The sequence below is a fragment of the Gobio gobio genome (assembly GCF_949357685.1).
Source record: "Gobio gobio genome assembly, chromosome: 4".
NCBI lineage: Eukaryota > Metazoa > Chordata > Actinopteri > Cypriniformes > Gobionidae > Gobio > Gobio gobio.
The window spans coordinates 47,911,655-47,932,529 of record NC_137100.1 but is presented as its reverse complement, the minus strand read 5'-3'; the positions used below and the strand labels follow the sequence as shown (position 1 = coordinate 47,932,529).

Here is a 20,875-nt window from a genome sequence, read left to right as displayed (position 1 = left end):
ACGTATGAACATTATCGCAGCACCACAGTAGATAACGAAACCATCCGTACCGGCCGGCTCGGATCAGCACGGAATGGAACGGTTAATAAACAAAGAGAACAGTTTGGTCCAATGAAAAAGCTGCTTCACTAGTCTTGTATGTTCGGTATCATTATGTATCATCTTAGGAAACTCTGGCTCATATGTTTTTGAACTGAAAACGAGCGCCATTTTATTAAGTCCAAATACAGCGCAAAACTCTGTTGGGAGTGAGTAATTTGTTAAACGTGCTCGCGCCTGATTTCTGTTAGATATAGCCTACACACTTCATTGCTGTTCATACTGGTTAAATGTCACAGGATTTTATAATAAAATAAACGGGGTATGATGAGGTGTAATGGTATAGTAGTGGTGTCCCATTTCTTAGGGGAATATTTTCACCCCTACGCCTTGGCACTCTGTTTCAAGGGGCAAGGGGAACAGGACAGGTAGGGGAAGGCGAAGGGGTATAAAATAGAATTGGGATTGGGCCTAATGCTGCCTTCACGTGCTCTCGGAATTATTGTAAATACGAGTTTTCTAGGTAAACATTGCACATGAACGCCCTCACATTTTGAAACTTGAATGCAATGCGCTCGTAATCACGACTTCAGAAGTCGGAATCATCACATTTCCGATAGCACGTGAAGGCAGCATTAGTCCCACCTTCTAAATAAAAGAGCCAATTGTTGATTGGCAAAGTCATTGCGTCACTGCAGCTGCCTTTAGAAGCTCCAGTTGCCATAGAAACATGTGCATTGGTTGGTCCAGTCTGAAAAAAAAGTTTATTATCATGATTTGAGCATTTAGAAACAATTTATGAGACCATTGTTGTCAGAATTTATTGGTGATTTCAAATATAAAGTTTAATCATAAGCTTGGTGAACAGATTTGGAGAATTTGATGTTTCCCCATTCAAAGAGATAGGAGCTGTACTTGTATAATGTAGGCCAGCTGTGCGTGTAAACCTCACTCCCCCGGCCTCCCACGCTGAACACCCTGGTTCAAATCCTACTCTGAGCGGGTTCCGTAGGAACTGTTGCATTTGGAGCCATGACCCGGATGGGAGTGAGTGTAACGTAGGGCAGTAAGAGCTGTGCATGTAAACCTCAAGAGGCTGCGGTCTTTAGTGTCCTTGTTAGCGTGCCAGCCTCCCACGCCGGAGACCCCGGTTCGAATCCCGCTCGGAGTGGGTCGAGTAGTATCCGTTACACGTGCCTGACTGAAATAGCTGCCCGAGAGAGGCTTTTCAAAGATGGCCGCTGAGTAAAATGACTTGCCTTAAAGGGACTTTGGTTGATGTAGGTTGCGTCCGAAAGCTTCCTTAGGGAGGCATCAAGGCACATCCAAATCCAGTGTTAGTCTCCCAAGATACCTTCATCTGCTTGATTTTTGAAGACAGCATAAATGTATATGTTGCTGCCTTTGATATCCCGCAATCATGTGCTCTGCTTTCTGTGACATTTGAGCTAAAACAATAATATGGCGTCTCTTATGCTGCGTTCCAGGCAGGTTTTTGAGCCCGTAAATAACAACTTCAAACCACGACTCACTACTTTGTAGTGTTCCAGGCAAAGTCACGCCAAACTGCCTGAGCGCAAGGAATTGTGTGGTAGTTAGATGTAAACAAAGCATGGCGGACCGTGTGGGGTGTATGCTCATTTACAATTATTTATATTGCCAAAGGTGCTTACTCCTTGCTTGTTTGAGGGAAACCGAGGAGAAAAACAGCGCAGACGGCAAGAAAAGCTGTTATACCTTTTATTTTACGTTATTTGCATATTTGTTTCATAAACACTGCATCCGTAGGGGCTGCCATTGTTGCTTCGCGGGCTATGTGACGTCAAAACTCGTAACTGGGAGTACATCGATCTAGTACGAGTTCACGGGTGGGAAGTCACAGGTTTGACTGCCGTTCCAGTCCACTTTCACGGGTAGAAGGTTGGAAAAACACGGGTTACGGGTTGCCTGGAACGCGGCATAAGTTGCAGTTGGTGGTAATTTTGTGTCAATGTAAAAAAAAAAAAAATGACCGAAGTGTTCCACTTCTGATGTCATTTCTAGCGAGAAATTGCTATTGTAGGAATTCAATATTTGCTTAGTTATCACCAAAGCTCTCTATTTTGTTGGAGATCGTTAAACTAACGCTGCCTCAGAAGTCTGTCCGAAATCAGTTTCGTGAGGTTGTACCTTTGTGCGCAAACACTGCCTACAAAGTCATTGCCTGATAAAGCAGCGAGACAACAAGTCAGTTTTCGGACGCAGCCACTTTCTTATGCAATGATGTTAGCCAATCATAACAGTGGCCATTTACTAGGACGCCTTAAAGGAGCCACCTCTTAAAAATAGAGGGTCAGAATGAGGGTTTAAGTTCATATTTTTTCAGTTTTTTGTGCAAAACAAATAACATTATAAGTGAACCTTAAAAATCCAATGCCATGACCCCTTTAACTAAAACTGAAAATTGTTATTATTCACTCACTCATGTCAACCTTTATGTCTTTTGTGTTCCATAGAACAGTTTTGGAATGATATGAGGGTAAGTAAATAATGACAGTATGTTTCTTTCAGGGTAAACTGTAATTTTGTCAATTTATGGGCTCCACTGAAGAGTAATGTGAGTAAAATTCAATGGAAACGTGTGGTTAGCCATCAGAGTCTTCCAAATGGCCCTCTACAAACCGCTAAAACTCGGTAGGAAGTTATGGAGGAAGTCATGTAGGTTGGGACTGGTCTGCCTCCTTTTCCGTACCATTCCTTTTACAGTAATTACATTTACTAAAGGGTCTGAGAAACACTTTTTTGTGGTTGCAGCTAACAGATGACATCAGCTGAAAATATTAAGTAAACTTGTGTGTTTAATTCATGTAAAATAATTAGCATAAAACATTTTAAATGGATTGAGTCTTGAGTTTTTGTGCTTATGTTGGAGTATATGGTTAATTAAGTGAATATTTGGGATAAAAATGTGAGTATATGCATGTAGATTAAGAGCGGGAATGAGAGGTGTGTGTGTGTGTGTGTGTGTGTGTGTGTGTGTGTGTGTGTGTGTGTGTGTGTGTGTGTGTGTGTGTGTGTGTGTGTGTGTGTGTGTGTGTGTGTGTGTGTGTGTGTGTGTGTGTGTGTGTGTGTGTGTGTGTGTGTGTGTGTGTGTGTGTGTGTGTGTGTGTGTGTGTGTGTGTGTGTGTGACTGTGTGTGTGTGACTGTGTGTGTGTGACTGTGTGTGTGTGACTGTGTGTGTGTGTGTGTGAATACAAATTTAGCTGTTGATTCACCTCCGGCCCGCCCACTTACTGTTAGCCTCAGCTGTTTTCCTTTTCAAACTGCTCTGTCTCAAACCGTCAAGATTAACCCAAAGTGAGAATGAAAATGATTGTGACTGCCAGTGATTCACGTTGAAGATGACATAAACCAAGCTTCTTAAAAAAATAAAAGTATACAAAACCCATCAAGTGCTTATTCACTCCCTTGGGTTAACTTTCTGTATGTGCTCAGTGAATAACAATGAACTCATTCGTCTGTGAATTAAGTGACCTTGTATTTTTGCACAAAGATTTCATGTCTAACCTTCGACTGAAAAGGTTGTACGGTCACAGTTTCCCTGTCAATCTGTCTGAAAGCCCAAACCACAGAGCTAATTCAACATTTGTCAACTTGAAAAGTGAAACTGCCTAGCACCTCTTGAGCTGTTGTATCAGACCCAAACGAAACACAGTTGTTCATCACATCGTTCGGAGTGTTGTGTTCGTTCTGGGTCAGTTAGTCAAATTAGGACAGTGACGTGAGAGATGACATGTGACTAAACAGGCGGGAAGATTCAGCTCGGAAGAGAATGAGTGAGCTTCAAAATGTGAGAACTGATTACAAACAAGACAGTAGAGGAAGAGCACATTTGATCGCCACCATCCTTTTTGAATGGGAATTAAAGGCACATCGTTTAAGAGACTGAAATTAGGTTTTGTATGCAAGCCAGTCACTGGTGAGACAGCAGGGCGGAAGTTGACAATGCAGTTTGAGCCGGTATGAGAGAGAGAAGGGAGGGTGAGAGAGAGAGAGAGAGAGAGAAAGCCTCTCATGACTCATGAAGATGGGGATTCTTTCGAAAAACAAGAAAAGTATTACATGCCGAAAGCAAAAGAAACCGAATTTCTGGTGTATTACTTGTGATAAAAAACATTTTTTTAAGCTAGATGTCAAAATGAAAGTGCAGTGGCAACCAATGAATGGGTCTGACTCTTCGGCTTTTGGCACATAGTGCATCACTGGGTACCGATGGTTATGGTTTGGTTGTCTTTTTTCCGAGTTCTGTCTTCCTATAAATCAAGTAAGTGACAGTATCTGAGTACATATATTTTTGTCTTTACATTTTACTTAATGTCCTATTTTCACTGTTTTCGAATTTACTTGTGGAAATATTAAAAGTTGTAATCACATATGCTATAGGGTCAAGATACATTCCCGGATATTCTCGAGGGTATGCGGTCCATCCATATATTTAAAAAGGCATACGAAAAACTATTGGTTGTCCCTTGACCCCCCTTCATGACGTTTTTGGTTCTTATTTGATAAGTTCACTGCATAAACTAATGTAGCCGCCTTTCGGTCTCAAACTGATCAATATTAACAATATTCACGCTTCGTTAAGCGGCGATTAATTTGCGAGATGGAACCTACATATCCTTCAACTTCATATTCGGGATTTGAGAATTTTATTCCGAGTTATGGGAATGAAGCTCCTAACTTTAACAGGTGGGTGACAAGGTAGCTGACCTGTAGAAGCTCTGCACAAAGTTGTTTATATATGAGCAAATCTAATGTAATATTGTTCACTTTAAAATGTATTTATGCAATTTCGAATACATTTCGTCCTGTTTTTAATATTATTATCCTCGGTTTGGGCAGAGGTGCCTGGTTGCTAAATGCTAAGTGACATGTGCTTGATTAGAACTATGATGTGAGACATGTAAACGAGAAGTCAAATCTCAGCATTATCTTCGAAATATTGATTTTGAGCCATTACTTATACCAACTTGTCATACATTTATGATTTTATATGCATTATGGAAAATGACTGTTATCCAGACTGTTATATGTGTCAGCCATTTTAAGAGTATGCAGAAAATATGTAGTGTTTTCTTTTTATTTCCTCTCGTCTCCTTTTGATTTAAACATTTTATTATGAGGTTCATTTTTCAGTCATTTAGGATTTTCATTGGTAAATGTTATGCTTATTATGTTAGCTGCATGTCAGAATTACACTTTTGGAGAGAAAATGAGGAAATGTTAATGTGACGTAAGGTTTATCATTTGTTGTAGCCTTGCTTGACTTTAAGAATTCAAATTTTGGATTTGTATATTTAATGCTGATGTTTTTGACAAATCGAATGCTTTACAATAATAATACGGATAAGCTAGAAATCTTTTTTTCATATACTGTGGAAAAAAACATAGTCCCTGCTATTCATGAAATATATATGCTAGAAATAACATCACACAACATATTCACACAAAGAATTATTCATTTTCTCTACAATGATATTTCTTGAGTGTCTTTTATCTATAAAAAGTGCAAAGTGCCTATTAAGATGATAAAAATGTAAGAGTTTACCTGGTGATTATATATTTGCTTTATTGAAAGACACTCATTATAAACTAAATAAATTGAAGACAACATCAGTGTTGTGAATTTTGTATAAATATACGATTTGTCTTTTCGAGACATCAAAATCCGGTGATTTCGAGCTGTGGCTTTATAGAGCTGTTCTAGAATGTTCCTTCACACACACGTGCACAACATTAAGCTTCGTTTTTTTTTTTTTTTGTCTTAGAGGAAAAAGACACATTTTAATGATTTCTTTTTTGCATTTGTCCACAATAGGTTTATAATATCGATCATCGTAATTTGTCCTAGTTGGAGAAAAACTAATTACAGCACGAAGATGTGTGAAAACTTAGACATGTCGGTTGGAATAATGTTCTGAGTGATGTAAAGGCAAAGATAGTATTTGGGTTATTGATGTGACATGGGATTTTCATTGTCACAAAAGATAAAAACAGACATAATTAGTATTGTCATCATTTAAAATGTAGTAAATGGTTAAACATTTCTTTGTCTTGTTGATATAAAAACTTTTTTAATTTTTGAGCCAAATCTCAAAATTGTCCTACTTGACAGTTAAATTGACAGTCTCAAGCATGGTTCAATAAATTACAACTTTTAAAAATTAAAAAGAGAAGCATACAAATGTTAATAAAGACCTCAGGCATAATTTTACAAGTGTCTATTTTAGTAAATGACAATAATTTTTTTCCATCCATATTTCTAAAAGTGTAGAAACTTCATACATTTAGTCTCTGAAAACCATGTCCTCCGGTGTGACACCATATCCTTAATTTAAATCGGGCAATTCCACTGACAAGTTTTATTAGTTGAAGGACCCCATTCAAGGTCACTTTACTGTGAAGCCCATTACGTGCACATGGTAAGATTGTGTCTCAGAATTGTTCAAATATTTAACTTTTTTGAAACCACTATAAAATTGTTTGTTTCTGTTGTCCTTTGGTGCGACGCCCCTATATTCTTAATGTTTGCAATGTCACACTGTAGATAGGACACATTTTAGTAAAAATTTTCAAAAAACAGTTAAAGAATTGACAAAGTTAGTGACCTCTTATATTTTCTCAAACATCATATTTTACACTACATAACAATATGCATTTTTTTCTTCAAAAAAGCTTTTTACTGCTTATTTGTCCACTACCCACTTATAATAATGAATTGCTCATAATTCAAATTAAAACATTATTAGCAAATAAAAACAATTAGTATGTATGTTTCATTATTTCTTTTTACTGTAATGGGTCTATTACAAATGCTACAAAGTAAATTGTGTCTGGTCTAAAACACAATATTGCTCTCGAAACATTTTTTACCGCTGAACATGGTAATGTTGACTGTAATACAAAATATACATTGGATTCTGTTTTTGTTTCTTCTACTCTTTTCTATTTATTTCAATACTAATCACTCAAATATTTAAAAATAAATCACATTCATTATGAATGACTCAATATCAAATTAATAGGTTGTCTCAAAAAGATTAGATTATTTTGAGAAAATACATTCTTAAAGTGATTTGCATTGTGACTAATAATTTTTTTTATCATTGAGAACAACGGAGATGCAGATGCCTGTTTCATTTGCAATTATAAGTATACATTTTAAATCTTACGTCTAAGCTAACTTTTTCTGATGGTTTCATTTCTTCTCTGGGTTATAAAAGCACAAAATGCTAACATGATGGCTGGTGTTAATGTTGACTTCTATTCAGTAGCACCAGTTGCAGAACAATAACTGCCTCTAAGCTCCATTTGTAATATGTACAAGCATTGTTCCTCGTAACATTCCCTCATGAATGCATGAAATGATATTTCTGAAATGTTGACATCATAACACCACTTTCAGTGGTGTGATGATTAAAACAAGACCTTTTTTTCCATTATGTAAGTGATGTGGGGACTCAACTGACGGGTCAGACGTTTCATGTATGATTTTTATAACTCATGGGTAGCAATCACAGAAATGATGTGGCTGTGATGTGGGTGAAGTTATTTTCGTAGGCCTCTGAAGCTCATTATTTGGTATAATTCCTGCAGACGTACACAAGATTATATATGTATGCACAAAATGCGTGACTTTTGTTTGTACCTCAGTTAGATTCAGATGGTTTTCATGTGATGCCTGCCATGTCCTGGAGATTCGCGCTTGAGTTTTCAAACCCAATAAAATCAATGACCATTAATGTCTCGATTCCCTCTGTATTATTCATCACAACTTATTTCTTTGCCTAGAAATTGATAGATGAGTTTTGCATAATACAGAGTCAAATAGATGTCCAATAGGCTATAATATATCAGAGTTTAGAAATAAAATGAAATATTTGTAATCCAAGCGCGCTCGCGCGAACTAAAACAGAACAAGATTTTTCAAACAACTTCCTCATGAAGCAGATTCCACGCCTTTTGAAGTTAACATGATCGATTTTCGTAAACATATCAGATTTTTTTTGTTTTGTTTATTTTTTATATATATATAAATAAATACGTGGGAACGTAATGTCGAGTTGTCTATTAAAATCATTTATTTTCTGACTGCTGTATTTTTTTTCTCATTTAACTCGTCACCAGTCAGGTGACGTTGACGTAAGCAGACTCCTCCTGTGGGGAAATCCCCACAAACTCCACGCGTGGATTTTGCTTTGGGTTTGCAAGAAACCTACTTTTTTGTTGTGTTGTTTTGGCCATTGGGGTGAGTCACTCGAAAAACATCAACGAACCATCTACCATCAGATTACCGTTTTGGAAGAAGAGGTCAGCAAAAAGTCAATTGTCGCAAGGTAGAGACACTCTTGTGCTAATTCGTAAGAACATACATTTATGCTCGTTTGATTTGAAAATGTTTTCCCGCTTTAAAGTCGGGATTTAAAATACAAAATCATTTAATGTGTTCCAAAAATACTATTTTGACGACCTGACGTCAATGTGATGGAAAACGGTTTTAAATTTTGGAATACAACTAATGAATTAACGTGTGCGGAAACGCACAGGCCCGACTGCGCTTTAAACGTTATTGAAACGTCGGTGATAACCGCGGAGTGGGTTAGCTAGGTAGCTAGCTGTTGATAATGTGAACATCGGTTTTCACTGTTTTTAAATTAATGTTGTTGTGTTTTTTTAAGAAATGTCTTTTTGCGTCTAAATAAACTTTTTGCTTTACCTTAACGATGTCTACAAGTGTGCGATTAGCCTGTGAATTTGAACAAATTAGCTATTTAGCTAAGCGGTATCTTCGCGACTTGTTGATCGTTACTATTAACGTTTTTACCGAGCTGTCATTCAGTTAACTTAAACACCTCGCAAAGATATTTATAAACGTTATTTGGCTGTTTAAGAAGTAAACGCACTTTGCAAAGAGACAACATCGCGTGTTTAAATTGAGAGCGAGCGTGAGGTGTTAGTATAGTAATATTTCCCCTCAAGTGTTCACAGGACTGAAAGTTTTGTGTTTTGTCTGTAGTTTTGCGAATCTGAAACAGGACATGGCAGAAAATCCGGAGAGTCAAGAGTTTGCTGACCTCTGGGAGCGGAACCTCATGTAAGTTTGCAAGGAAGGATCCCTCTCCCGAGACTTGGAGCTGGTCGTCTCCTCAGTTTTATTTGGGAGCACTGCAGCCATTATTATGTCAGGTTTTTGTCATGATTTTTGTGTCATTAAAGGAATTTGGGTGTTTGTTTATTTTTGCTTGCATCCGTTAAACTTGTCATTGGTCATCAGTAATCTGATGTGTGTTGCCTTATTAGTTAAATGCTAAACTATCCCTCTTCCCCTCAATTTGTGTTTCAGTTCAGCTCCAGAAGGTGGCCCTTGGGACCTCAATGATGAGGTTTTTTTTCTTCTTCTTATATTCTTGTATACAAGCACATGCACGCTCATATTCACTGCTGGTTTTCAATGCTGAACTATTTTGTCCTATGTGTTTGTCCGCAGTACCTTCCGAGTTCGTTCGACCCAAGTATTTTTAACTTGCTTGTTGAACAACCTCAGTCATCCACCTCCCCACCGACTTCCACTGTCCCAATTGCCACCGATTATCCTGGAGACCATGGGTTTAAACTGCAGTTCCCGCAATCAGGCACCGCCAAGTCTGTCACCTGCACGGTAAGTTAAAAATACATGCGCACACATACATCCACACATACTGTACTCAACTTACATCAAATGTGAAATTTGTGTACGTTATTACCTATGTAACTAATATAATCTCACATTATGCATACAAGCATCCTAAATGAATGAAAAATCACTCAGGTTGCCATTGGTTGTTCATATTCTTTCTGGCTTTAGATTAATCTAAAATAAAATGGGGTTTAGTGACATGTTGGTGATAATATATAGTTATTATAAATTACACTATAATTTTAGTGACAATATAGTAATAAGTTAACTTTAGAATGCAGTAGGTTGTATCTTAAGTGTGAACATGGATGCATATGTACCTGAGGTCGTGTAGAGATGCAGTGGTCATTGTTCTTTCTGGTGACCACTGAATCGGAATGTTGCCAGGATACCACAAGACTTCGTTCATTCTTCATCACCTCCTTCGTTCCTGTACTGCATAATACTTCCAACCGCCCATCTTTTGTGTATTCGCCACTTGAGTTCAGAGATGGCTGTTGTAGTCATTCATCTTGTTCGTCTAATATCTGGAGTGGGCAAATAAGAAATTGAATTTGGCAATTTCTTACGGCATTGTCTGAAGACATGAATGGGCATGTTCTCATGTGGAGCACCAAAAACTTCTCCGGTAGCGCTGGGGTTAAAAAAAAAAAAAAACACGTGCCGCCCCACTGCTACCCACCCCCCACCAAATCTTTTTTCCTTTTTGTTCTCTTGCACTTTATTTGGTTCAGTTCAGACTCTTCAAATCCTTAATTTTTAGCCAGACTATACAGCCTGTATGCTTTGTATTTAGTGTGACCCTACGATTTGGAGTGGATGGAGGCTAGTATGTGGATTCAAACTCCATAAAGTTACAAGAAGTTTATATTGCTTTAAATGCATACATGTAAATGTAAGCCAACCGCACAACCATTATATATATACATGATATACATGTATGCATTTTGCAGATGCTTTTATACAAAGCAACTCACAATATTGAATTGCTTATGTTCCTCTATTGTAACATAAGCAATTCATCACAGTACCAACAACATTCATAGTGTACATAGTCAGGTTCATTAGAAAGCCAGACTGGGAAACAATCTAGAGCTTAGGTCATGTCTGAGCATTTTAATTTAATACACAATTTAATATTTACAGTTTAATACACACTCTTGTGACCATCCATTATGTAGAAAGAGGTGTTGCTCTAAGATGGATGCATTCGTTGTGAGTCAAAGAAGCTCTTTCACCTACTCCTCAGAGTGTACACTTCCATTTACATTAGAAATGAGTCATATCAGCTTTGTTGTGTTAAGCCATTTAAGATTTTTAAATCTGACAGTAGTTCTATTTTATTTAGTCCTATATGAGTGAAATCTTTTGGTGTTTTTGTGCCTTGTTTTCTTTTTTTATATTATAAGCAGCAGTGTTTTTTTGTTTTTTTTAGTAAGCCGGTATCTGTGAAGATTGAACATGTCTGAACTTGTCCTCATAGAGCAGTGGGGGAGGGGAGTGTCCGGTTCTACCAAAGCAGAAACTGCTGTCTACAAGACTCAGAGCAGGGACATTTGGCATCCAAAATTTTCCAGCCTAACCATTGGAGGGAGAAGTGCGTCCTATTGTGCAGAGTTTTAGGATAGAGAGTAGAGTTTAAGGGTTGTTATAGGAAAAGGTGGTCAAACTAGTGTGTTTCAGATCCTGTGAGAAACTACAAGACAGCATATGATCGGAAGGGTAAGAGGGAATAAAAACTCAAATGTAAATGTGATAAATGTTTTTGTTTTTAAATTTTATTTACAATTGATTAATTTAACAATCTGAATTTAATTCTTTTAGCTTTTGTAGTGATGTTTTTGAGAATTTTGTTGATGTTTGCTTATATTTCTGTTCTTCTATTTAAATTTGTTTTTGTTCTTTCATGTTTTGGTTGGTTAAAACTGGTAGTTTATTTGATTTATGACTTGGTTTTTCTGGCATAACACAAATGCATAGTATGTATTGATTAGGAATAAGCAAATACATATTTTCATAAGTACATAAATACTTTTCATAAATGCATAGGTTTATTGTTAAAGGCTGTGAATTAGCCCCAACTCGTAGTGGTGGTGGTTTAAAGGAGACGGATTTAGAGACATAATATCCTTAAGAAGGTTTTGCTGTGCTGAGAATTGTTAGCAAGAACACTGTCAGCCTATTAAATTCTCTCTTCAAAACATCCACTTTAATGCACCACTGCTAAGAAAAAAGGTCGGCCAAACTAATCAACTAGTAGTTGATTGTTGGACAGCTAGTCAGCCATCTTAACCCATTCCTAATTTCAATAAACATTCACGTGAATTGTATCAAATGTTATGAATGTTCTGTAATACTATGTACTAATATTTTTCCAGCATGTAACTTTCATTTATATGAATATCATGGCGATCTGTTCTTTTTCTCTGATTGCAGTACTCCCCAGACCTGAACAAGCTCTTTTGCCAGTTGGCGAAAACGTGTCCAGTTCAGATGGTGGTGGACTTTGCCCCTCCCCAAGGCTCGGTGCTCAGAGCCACAGCCATTTATAAAAAGTCTGAGCATGTGGCTGAGGTGGTCCGTCGTTGCCCCCACCATGAGAGAACACCTGATACTGATGGTATGACGCACTATATTTCTCATCCCGAACTATTGTACACTATTGGGGGGGGCACTGAAAACCATTAACAGCTCTGTATACCCCTGTTCAGGATTGGCTCCTCCTGCTCACCTGATCCGAGTGGAGGGAAACTTACGTGCTAATTACAAGGAAGATGAGGTCACCTCCAGGCACAGTGTAATGGTTCCCTATGAAGCTCCTCAGGTCAGTCTCAATAGTTGAATCTGTCAGGCAGTAGATAGCAAAATTTACAATGAATAATGAGGATAAGTAAGTGATCATTTTCAATTTCATTCAACATGTTTGTTTTTTTGCGCAGCTGGGAGCAGGATTTACCACAATTCTGTATAATTACATGTGCAATAGTAGCTGCATGGGTGGCATGAACCGCCGGCCCATCCTCACAATCATCACTCTGGAGACTCTGGAGTAAGTAGTGCATGTTTTCTTCCTCTGTTAGTGAATTGCGTTCCTATGTGAACACCCAGGGCCATCAAATAATGCTTTTACTCTTGTCCTGCAGTGGTCAGATGCTGGGCCGCAGATCTTTCGAGGTACGTGTCTGTGCGTGCCCAGGCAGAGACAGGAAAACTGAAGAGAGCAACTTCAGGAAAGACCAGGAGACCAAAACCATGAGCAAGACTCCCTCTACCAACAAACGTGGTGTGTATATGAATGAAATTCAGTTAGATTCCACATACACTGCTGAATAATCAGAATGTTATAGAAATGTAAATCTGATCTGGCAGGTATGATTAAAGAATCAACGACAGCGCGACCTGAAGGAAGCAAAAAGTCGAAAATCAGCGTCAGCAGTGATGAAGAAATGTATACCCTGCAGGTGATCACATATTTTCTATTTATCATTCTTCTGTGATTTAACAAGTTTCGCCACTAAAAGTTGCTTATTCAAAACAACAATAAAGGCGTAGCTTGATTACTCTGTGAATGAGCGTGGAATCATGGGAAGTGCATTGCAAACACAGGAAGTTGTGCTGTGTTGCCACAAGCAACCACTGTTTGGAGCAGCGAATAAGAAATGAAAACGCGTTAGCAGCTATGTCCGCTGTTTAGCAGTATTTCATCTCTGTGTGGATGGCGGGCGCGCGCACACGCGCATGGCACTCGCTCGCTGTCTTTGTAATCTCTGCCGTGTGTCACTATCAAGCGGCAACCTCCCCCAGATTCTCTACGTCCATATTTTTTTACAGCCTATGGTCACTATGAGGACACAAACGCATAAACTGTCACTTCATGAGAATTTACCGTTTCATTTGAGAAAACTGTCATATCATGAATACAGAGACTCAAATATCTTCACGGCAACCCGTCAAAATAAAAGTTTGGTTTACATTCTTTTAAATTGACAGAATATATTAGGCTACGGTTGTACAGTAAATTTAGCTACTTCTCTATGTAATTATTATACATCTCTACTGCTAATAATAATGCCTTGATGGTTGCTTATTTTTCACTTGTTTTGTTGTAAAGAGAATATTTTCTGATTAATATATAATTAGTTATATTGTAAAACTAAAATACCTTTTTCAGTTTGCAGCGTTAGATTTGAGCTGCATTTGAAGTTCTTTTTTGCTTAAGAAAAATAAATAATATTACTGTCAAATGCATGTCAGATAATATAAATACAGTAGTTCACCATGTATTTGTTCATGTTTTATAAAGGGATAAGTCTGAAGCACACCATAAAATAATTCTAGCAATTCATACAGGGCTAGTAGTATATACAGATACACACCCAGGTATCGGATCAGTACTCTGTATCGACCGATACCCTGAGCCCAGGTATCGGAAAGGGGAAAAAGGATATCGGAACATCTCTACTTGCGATATTGACATGATGGACCATCGGGTAAAATTAGCATAGAATATGCCGCCACTACGTTTACATAACATCCTCCACTGTTGTCTTGCTAATGGTCGCTTAAATTGTAAACTATTGTAAACGTCTGTTCGTTGCAATGCATTTGTCTTTCATTGTCAGTACGTCATTAATAGAACGAGGCATCAGTTTACTGTCCGAGATTTGTCGCGTCAAGTTGCATTGGTCCACTCTCGCCCGATGTAGAGTTTTAGTTAAAACCTTTCAAATTGCACCTGCTGACTTTTTTTCCAGTCATGAATTTTGCCATTGAGGATTTCTTAAAAATACTGTACAAAACTCGTCTCGTTCTAGTGAACCCAATCTCGTGTCTCGTCTTGTGAGCTAAGTGTCTCATCACCAGTGTTGGGGAAAGTTACTTTGAAAAGTAATGCATTACAATATTGCGTTGCTCCCTTAAAAAGTAACTAATTGAGTTACTTAGTTACTTTTTAAGAAAAGTAATGCGTTACCTTACTTTTGCGTTACTTTTTCTCACCTGGGCTGGGCTTGTTTTTGTTTTGTTTTTTATAACAAAAAAGTTATATTTTTGTGCAACGGTAAAGACCTCTTCATACCAAAATTGAAATAATAAAAATGGTAAGAATGCAAATTCACGCATGAACAGTAGAGGGCGCAGCTCTGCTGTGCTTCCATTCTGGATAATGGTAGAATAGGATGCAGGAGAAAAAAGTTTTACCAATAAAAACAAAAAATCTAGTAAATTTCATCATCAAAGGTCAGCAGCAAGACATTGGTAAATTAAATATAAAGGTAGATTATGCATAAAAATAGTTGTTTTATTTAACATTTAATTATTGGAGGTTTGCATAGTACTGATTTTATTCATTTTGAGGAGTACAGAATCTTTATTGTGCAAGTTAAATAAATGCTCACATTTAGTCTAGAACTACAATAACCATCATGTTTACACACAACGCCTCTGCACTTATTTTTCTCAACATGGGGGCAGGAGAGCTGTCAGTCAAATTAATGTGAAAAAGTAACGTGCGTTCCTTTTTTAAAAAAGTAACTCAGATATTTTGTTGTAAATTTGAAAAGTAATGCGTTACTTTACTAGTTACTTGGAAAAAGTAATATTATTACGTAACTCAAGTTACTTGTAATGAGTTACCCCCAACACTGCTCATCACACCCCTAGCTTTATTTGTAGTAACATTAATACCGCATTTCCGCCATACAATGCATGCCATTTAGCAACGCAAGTCATCCAGCTTATAGCACGATAAAAAACGCAACATAAAATGTCCGAGGCTCTCAGCCCCACCCTGCTTCATACCACCACAGTAACGTTAATACAACTTTAAAACATTAGCTCATTCATGAACATGATTTCTGCCGGAGTCCTGTCAGATTGCTTTCCATCGGCTGTGAGGGTGAAGACGACACCTCCCAAGATTCTACGCTCATTCACAGCATAATCAAGCTACGCCTTTATTATTGTTTTTTTGAATAAGCGAACTTCAGTGGCGAAACCCGCATACTGTGCCTTTAAATTCAGTTTTATCAAATTAAGGTCATAAAGTCTTAAATATCTTAAATGGTAAGTCTTAATTGTCATTTTAAGGGGTCTTAATTTGCGACTAGATAAACAACAGGAATCGCAATGTGGCCTAGTGTGATTTTACTTGCGAAGGCATTGATTGATTGAATTAACTTTCTTTCCTTCTTTCTTTCTTTCTTTCTTTCTTTCTTTCTTTCTTGTTTTAGTGTTTTTATGCAATAAACTGTATCTGCCATTTAATTCAATGTAAATTCTTGTATCTTCTCTTTGGGTCACAGAAAGGAAAGACTAAGAACATAATTTACCACATTCAGTATAGATTTTACAGTATCAGTCGACTTCTAATTTGTGTGTATTGATATATTAGTGCACAAACCAATATGTATTGAATTAAACCTGTCTTGAGCATTTTAAACCTGTTTTGCTGTTAAGCAATAGTAAAGGGCTAGTTCACCCCAAAAAAAATGAAAATGACCCCATGATTTACTCGCCCTCAAGTCATCGTAGGTGTAAATTACATTCTTCTTTCAGAAAAATACAATCGGAGTTATATTAAAAAAATGTAGGGATGCACCGATCCACATTTTTTCACTTCCGATCCCGATACCTGAATTTGGATATCTACCGATACTATTCCGATACCAGAGCTGTGTTTGCTTTAATATTATTATTATCATTATTGTTGATTTTATATGATGCTGACATAAACTCCACTCAACAGGCAAGTATGATATGAACATAATAGTGACCCAAATTATCACGGTTATCAATTTATATTTGAAAAAATAAAACAAGCTGCTCTAAGCACTTTTTTAAGCTAGATTCTGTGGGATTTCCTTCCTTATAATGGCCGTCGTCAATGGCAACGCATAATGCATAAATCTAATATTATATCTGTAAATATATTCTCAAGCAATATTCTCATCATTGTTCTATCAGCTATGACAAATTTAAATCTAGCATATTTTGTGTAAGAGCCCATACAGTATTGTAGTGAAATAAAGCATATATTTTCATATGATTTGACAGTTTATTTGATTAAATATCAAAAATCCAAAAGGTGTGCATCATACCTAACACCTAGATGAACACTTTACAGACAGTTTTATGACTAAGTCATTCTCTTCAAATGCCATTTAAGTTAGAAACGTGTATCGCCTACCAATGTTGTATGTGACTTTAGAGACGGTCCCTAGATTCGCGAACGTCAAGCCAACCTAATGCCAGTCATATCAGATGCGCTGTGGTTCTGCTGGGTTTTGTTTGAAACTATTTTCTGTGATGAAATGTAACAAAAACTGCCAATCACTGTATGATGAGTGAATCTCCTGCGTGCATCGCACGTTTATCTCTGCTTTGAGTGTAGATTTCAGCGAGAGTGAGAGCCGCGCGCGCTCTGAACAAAACTACGCTAATCTGAACGCCTCTGATTATTATATTCATAAACTCAATATAAACACGTGTGATTGGTTATAATGCGCAACGTGATTACAACAGATGGCTTTTGAGAAGACCATAATAAGTCCAAAGTGGCTGGTGTGAGTGTTACACAGCCGATATACACACGCAGATGGCGATTATCAATGTCAAGCCCTGATTATTATCTCTTAATGTCACCCTTGTCTGCTTTTTTTAATGTTTAATTGCATTCGTTGTGTTGTACGACGCGAGGGAGCTTCCACCTCGGTGGAATTACGGTTTTGCAAACATTGTCTTGCTCGTCGGTGTTTCCAGTGTGAAGTATTTCCACACAGCTGACATGTTGGCTAGCCACAATGCTGCTCAATGCTATCCTGCTGCAAACTGCGGAATGGATTTCCTGAGTGGGGCGTGTCTCATAACTCTGTCTCATTGAGCCGCGCCTCCGTTCAGAAAATCCATTCCATAGTTTGCAGCCAGCTAGCAGACAAGCCGGCGGGAATCACTTTTGGAAAGCGCAGACGTGGCTCATGGGTATCGGATTTCTCCGCAGGTTGGATCGGGAAAATCCGATACGTGAATTAAGCTGGTATCGGTCCCGATACCGATACTGGATCGGATCGGCCCCATCCCTAAAAAAATGTCCTTGCTCTTTCAAGCTTTATATTAAAACTTGGTTCTTGCGAGAACTAGCATATTCTCACCGGAGCGTCCTACATCATACGCTGGAACGCCAGTCTCTCGTGAACATGCGTACGACAGTTAGCGGAAGTTAGAGATTACAGTTTGTAAAGTTTTAAATATGGATATTTTCTTAGACAAACACATTGCTTCGCATCAGAAGGCCTTTATTAACCCCCCGGAGCCATATGGATTGCTTTCACAAAACAAACAGCCATCTGTCATTGCAAAGCTTGGAAGAGCCAGGACATTTTTTAATATAACTCCAATTGTATTCGTCTGAAAGGTGAACGTCATTTACACCTAGAATGACTTGAGGGTGATTAAATCATGTGCTAATTTTCATTTTTGGGTGAACTATCCCTTTATGTCCTGTGCTGCAGTATGTTTAGTTAGGTGAAAGAATCTGAGATATGATTTATGAGGTTGTATGTGTTTTCCTGACATGAACATTATTAATTTTAATTGTGCAGGTCTTAAAAGGTACTTTACATTTTTTTTTACTTCAGCTCAAAATGTATTATTCACTAACAAACAGGTTTTTATAGATTGCACTGTCACAACCTGCCTGGTGTGATTAACATTACACTATAATCACCCACTTAGAGTAGGTGTTAAATTAAGTTTTATTTAAAATTTAATTAGTTAAAGGCACTGACTATGATTCTTTATTAGGGGTGTAAAGATGCACTTGTGTCAAGATTTGATACTATTGCAATACTAAACTCACGATACGATATTGATTGTAATATTTTAAGCCAAAATAAAGGTGTTTTTTTTTTTTATTATTATTTAAATTATATTATTATCAGGACACAAATATTCCCCCATTGCATTACTATACATTTATATTCAACATTTTATATAGTAGTTTAATGTAGTAATGTCACTGAAAAAAAAATTCTCATGCAGTACTTGCGCCGCATGTTTCCGCGCATCACGCAAGCATTTGAGCGGCCATGTTTACTACAGTATGCGCATCGTTGTAAATCTGTTCATTGTATAAAGACATTGTGTCTCTTCAGAAGATTTGGATTCCTAATGTATATAAATACACTGTATGAAATTTGTTTTATAAGTAAACTTGCCATGTCTACCTAGTTTGTACTAATCTAGCTTATACAAATGTTGAGACTTTCAACAAAACTGTTGTGGTTTATTTGTATGCGTGACCTCTTCACACAGGTGAGGGGTAAGGAAAGATTCGACATGCTGAAAAAAATTAACGACAGTCTAGAACTCAGTGATGTTGTCCCTCCAAGTGACGTGGACAAATACAGACAAAAATTGTAAGTGTTATCATTCCACAACTGCATCTCTTTTTTTTTTTTTCTTTAAATTGCATTTACACAATGACTGTCAACAGAGAGCTCATTTGACACCTATATATCCACAACATTGTTCAATGTCCAATTTTGAATTCAGGCTCTCCAAAAGCAAGAAGGACAGAGATGGCCAAACACCTGAGCCCAAAAGAGGGAAAAAACTCATGGTAAAGGATGAAAAGAGCGATTCTGACTAAGATGGTGGGATGCTGAAGAAGAAGAAGAAGAAGAAGAGGAAATGGAGAGTTTTGGTTTTTATACTGCCTTTGTTTTGCCTTTATTTGACCAAAAGAGCTTGTCATAGAGGGAGCATTTGGTGAATTGCAGAAACTATGTAATCCCGCAGTCCTGTCCGTCACGGTCATCTTTACTCCACTGGGACCTGTGTAAGTCAGCTGATCCAGAAAAGTTCTGTATGAGTAAGGCTAGTAACAGCTGGGTGCTATAGAAGTGTAGTGCTTTTTCAGCATTGGAGGAGCAGTACTGGCCCATCATTTTGCAGACCTGATAAATCATTGTCCAGCAATGAGGCTTAACTGTGTGGGATTTTCTTCCTGTTGTAGGTCAGTGCAGGTCACTTGCCACCTAACAGTGCAGGTTTCTGCCACTAAAGGAGTTTGCCACTTTGTTGAAAATGTAGTTATGCCAGTATTTTGTAACCTGTTGTGTTATGTAACCAGCTTTTTTTAAGGAAAGAGTATGAATAATTAGATTAAACAAGCAGCACTGGTTACACGCCAAAAACTGTACCAATAACAAAAAGGCAACACTGTATTTTGTATTTGGAGTCCTTTTTATTAAGTTCATTTGTTCCTATTCATTACAGTTGTTCCCATCTTTATATCGTAATGTATGAAAGAATACACCAGCTTTGATTTCCCTTGCTCAAAGAGTAGAAGATGGGTCGAACAGGAGTAGACGAACAACTTAACAAACCTTCAAATTGATCTGTTATAGTCTGAATATTTTGTACAACCATATTCTGCCATTTGAAGTACTTCTTGATTTACTCCTGTTATTTGTTGTTTTGAGTAATATGGTTCAGATAAACTCCTAACTGGCCAGTCAGGTTTACCATGAAATGACCCTTGATAGGTTGGATGCCAATAAGCAAAAACTCAGGGCATGTTTGAGTCCCTCCTGGTAACCTTGATAAAACTTTCTACTGTTCTAATTTGCTATAAATTCTTGTTTAATTTTGTTACTGTAGACTTATATTTACCTTTATACATATATACACATGCATTTATTTGTATCTGGGGATTTTTTTTTTTAAATACATCTTTTTTAAAAATTTAATTATTGTCTTGTCTTGATTTCTTTTTGGTTTGAGCATTATGGCACGGCACAGTGACGTTTATGAATTCATGACATGCATAATTTTGTTTCCAAGTGCATTATTTCCTTTTAAAATAATTTGATAAATTCATCACATTTATCGCTTTATTCTATAATACCTCAATAATACATATTGTGTTTTGTTATCTTTAACCCCAAAAATGTCAGGTGGTGCAACTTTCTGAACAAATGAACAGACTAAGAAAACTTTAAAATGGGTTCTTAATAATATAAATTTAAATACTATGGCATAATTTTAGGTTTGAAACCTTTCATACAAACAAATGTTATAAATATCAGTAGTTTTAAAGCTGTTGAGATAATTGAAAAACT

General features: G+C 37.3%; 1 protein-coding gene across 4 annotated transcripts; it reads left to right on the top strand.

Annotated features, from left to right (window-relative positions):
* Window positions 1–8,210: 8,210 nt before the first annotated feature.
* Window positions 8,211–20,635, top strand: tp53 (tumor protein p53). 4 transcript variants are annotated; one of them, XR_013816339.1, is made up of 11 exons: window positions 8,211–8,415; window positions 9,096–9,173; window positions 9,423–9,462; window positions 9,567–9,737; window positions 12,192–12,375; window positions 12,467–12,579; window positions 12,695–12,804; window positions 12,899–13,038; window positions 13,125–13,216; window positions 15,986–19,168; window positions 19,305–19,350. XR_013816339.1 is itself a non-coding variant. In XM_079814833.1 (11 exons), the coding sequence occupies exons 2-11, from the start codon at window positions 9,118–9,120 to the stop codon at window positions 19,399–19,401; spliced, it is 1,107 nt and encodes a 368-aa protein (XP_079670959.1). In that variant the 5' UTR covers window positions 8,216–8,389; window positions 9,096–9,117; the 3' UTR covers window positions 19,402–20,635. The 4 variants fall into 4 exon arrangements, 3 of the variants coding, with proteins under 3 accessions (XP_079670959.1, XP_079670961.1, XP_079670960.1); XM_079814833.1 differs by having other exon boundaries at window positions 8,216–8,389; window positions 19,065–19,168; window positions 19,305–20,635; XM_079814835.1 differs by having other exon boundaries at window positions 8,249–8,415; window positions 19,065–19,168; window positions 19,305–20,635.
* The last annotated feature ends 240 nt before the right edge of the window (window positions 20,636–20,875 follow it).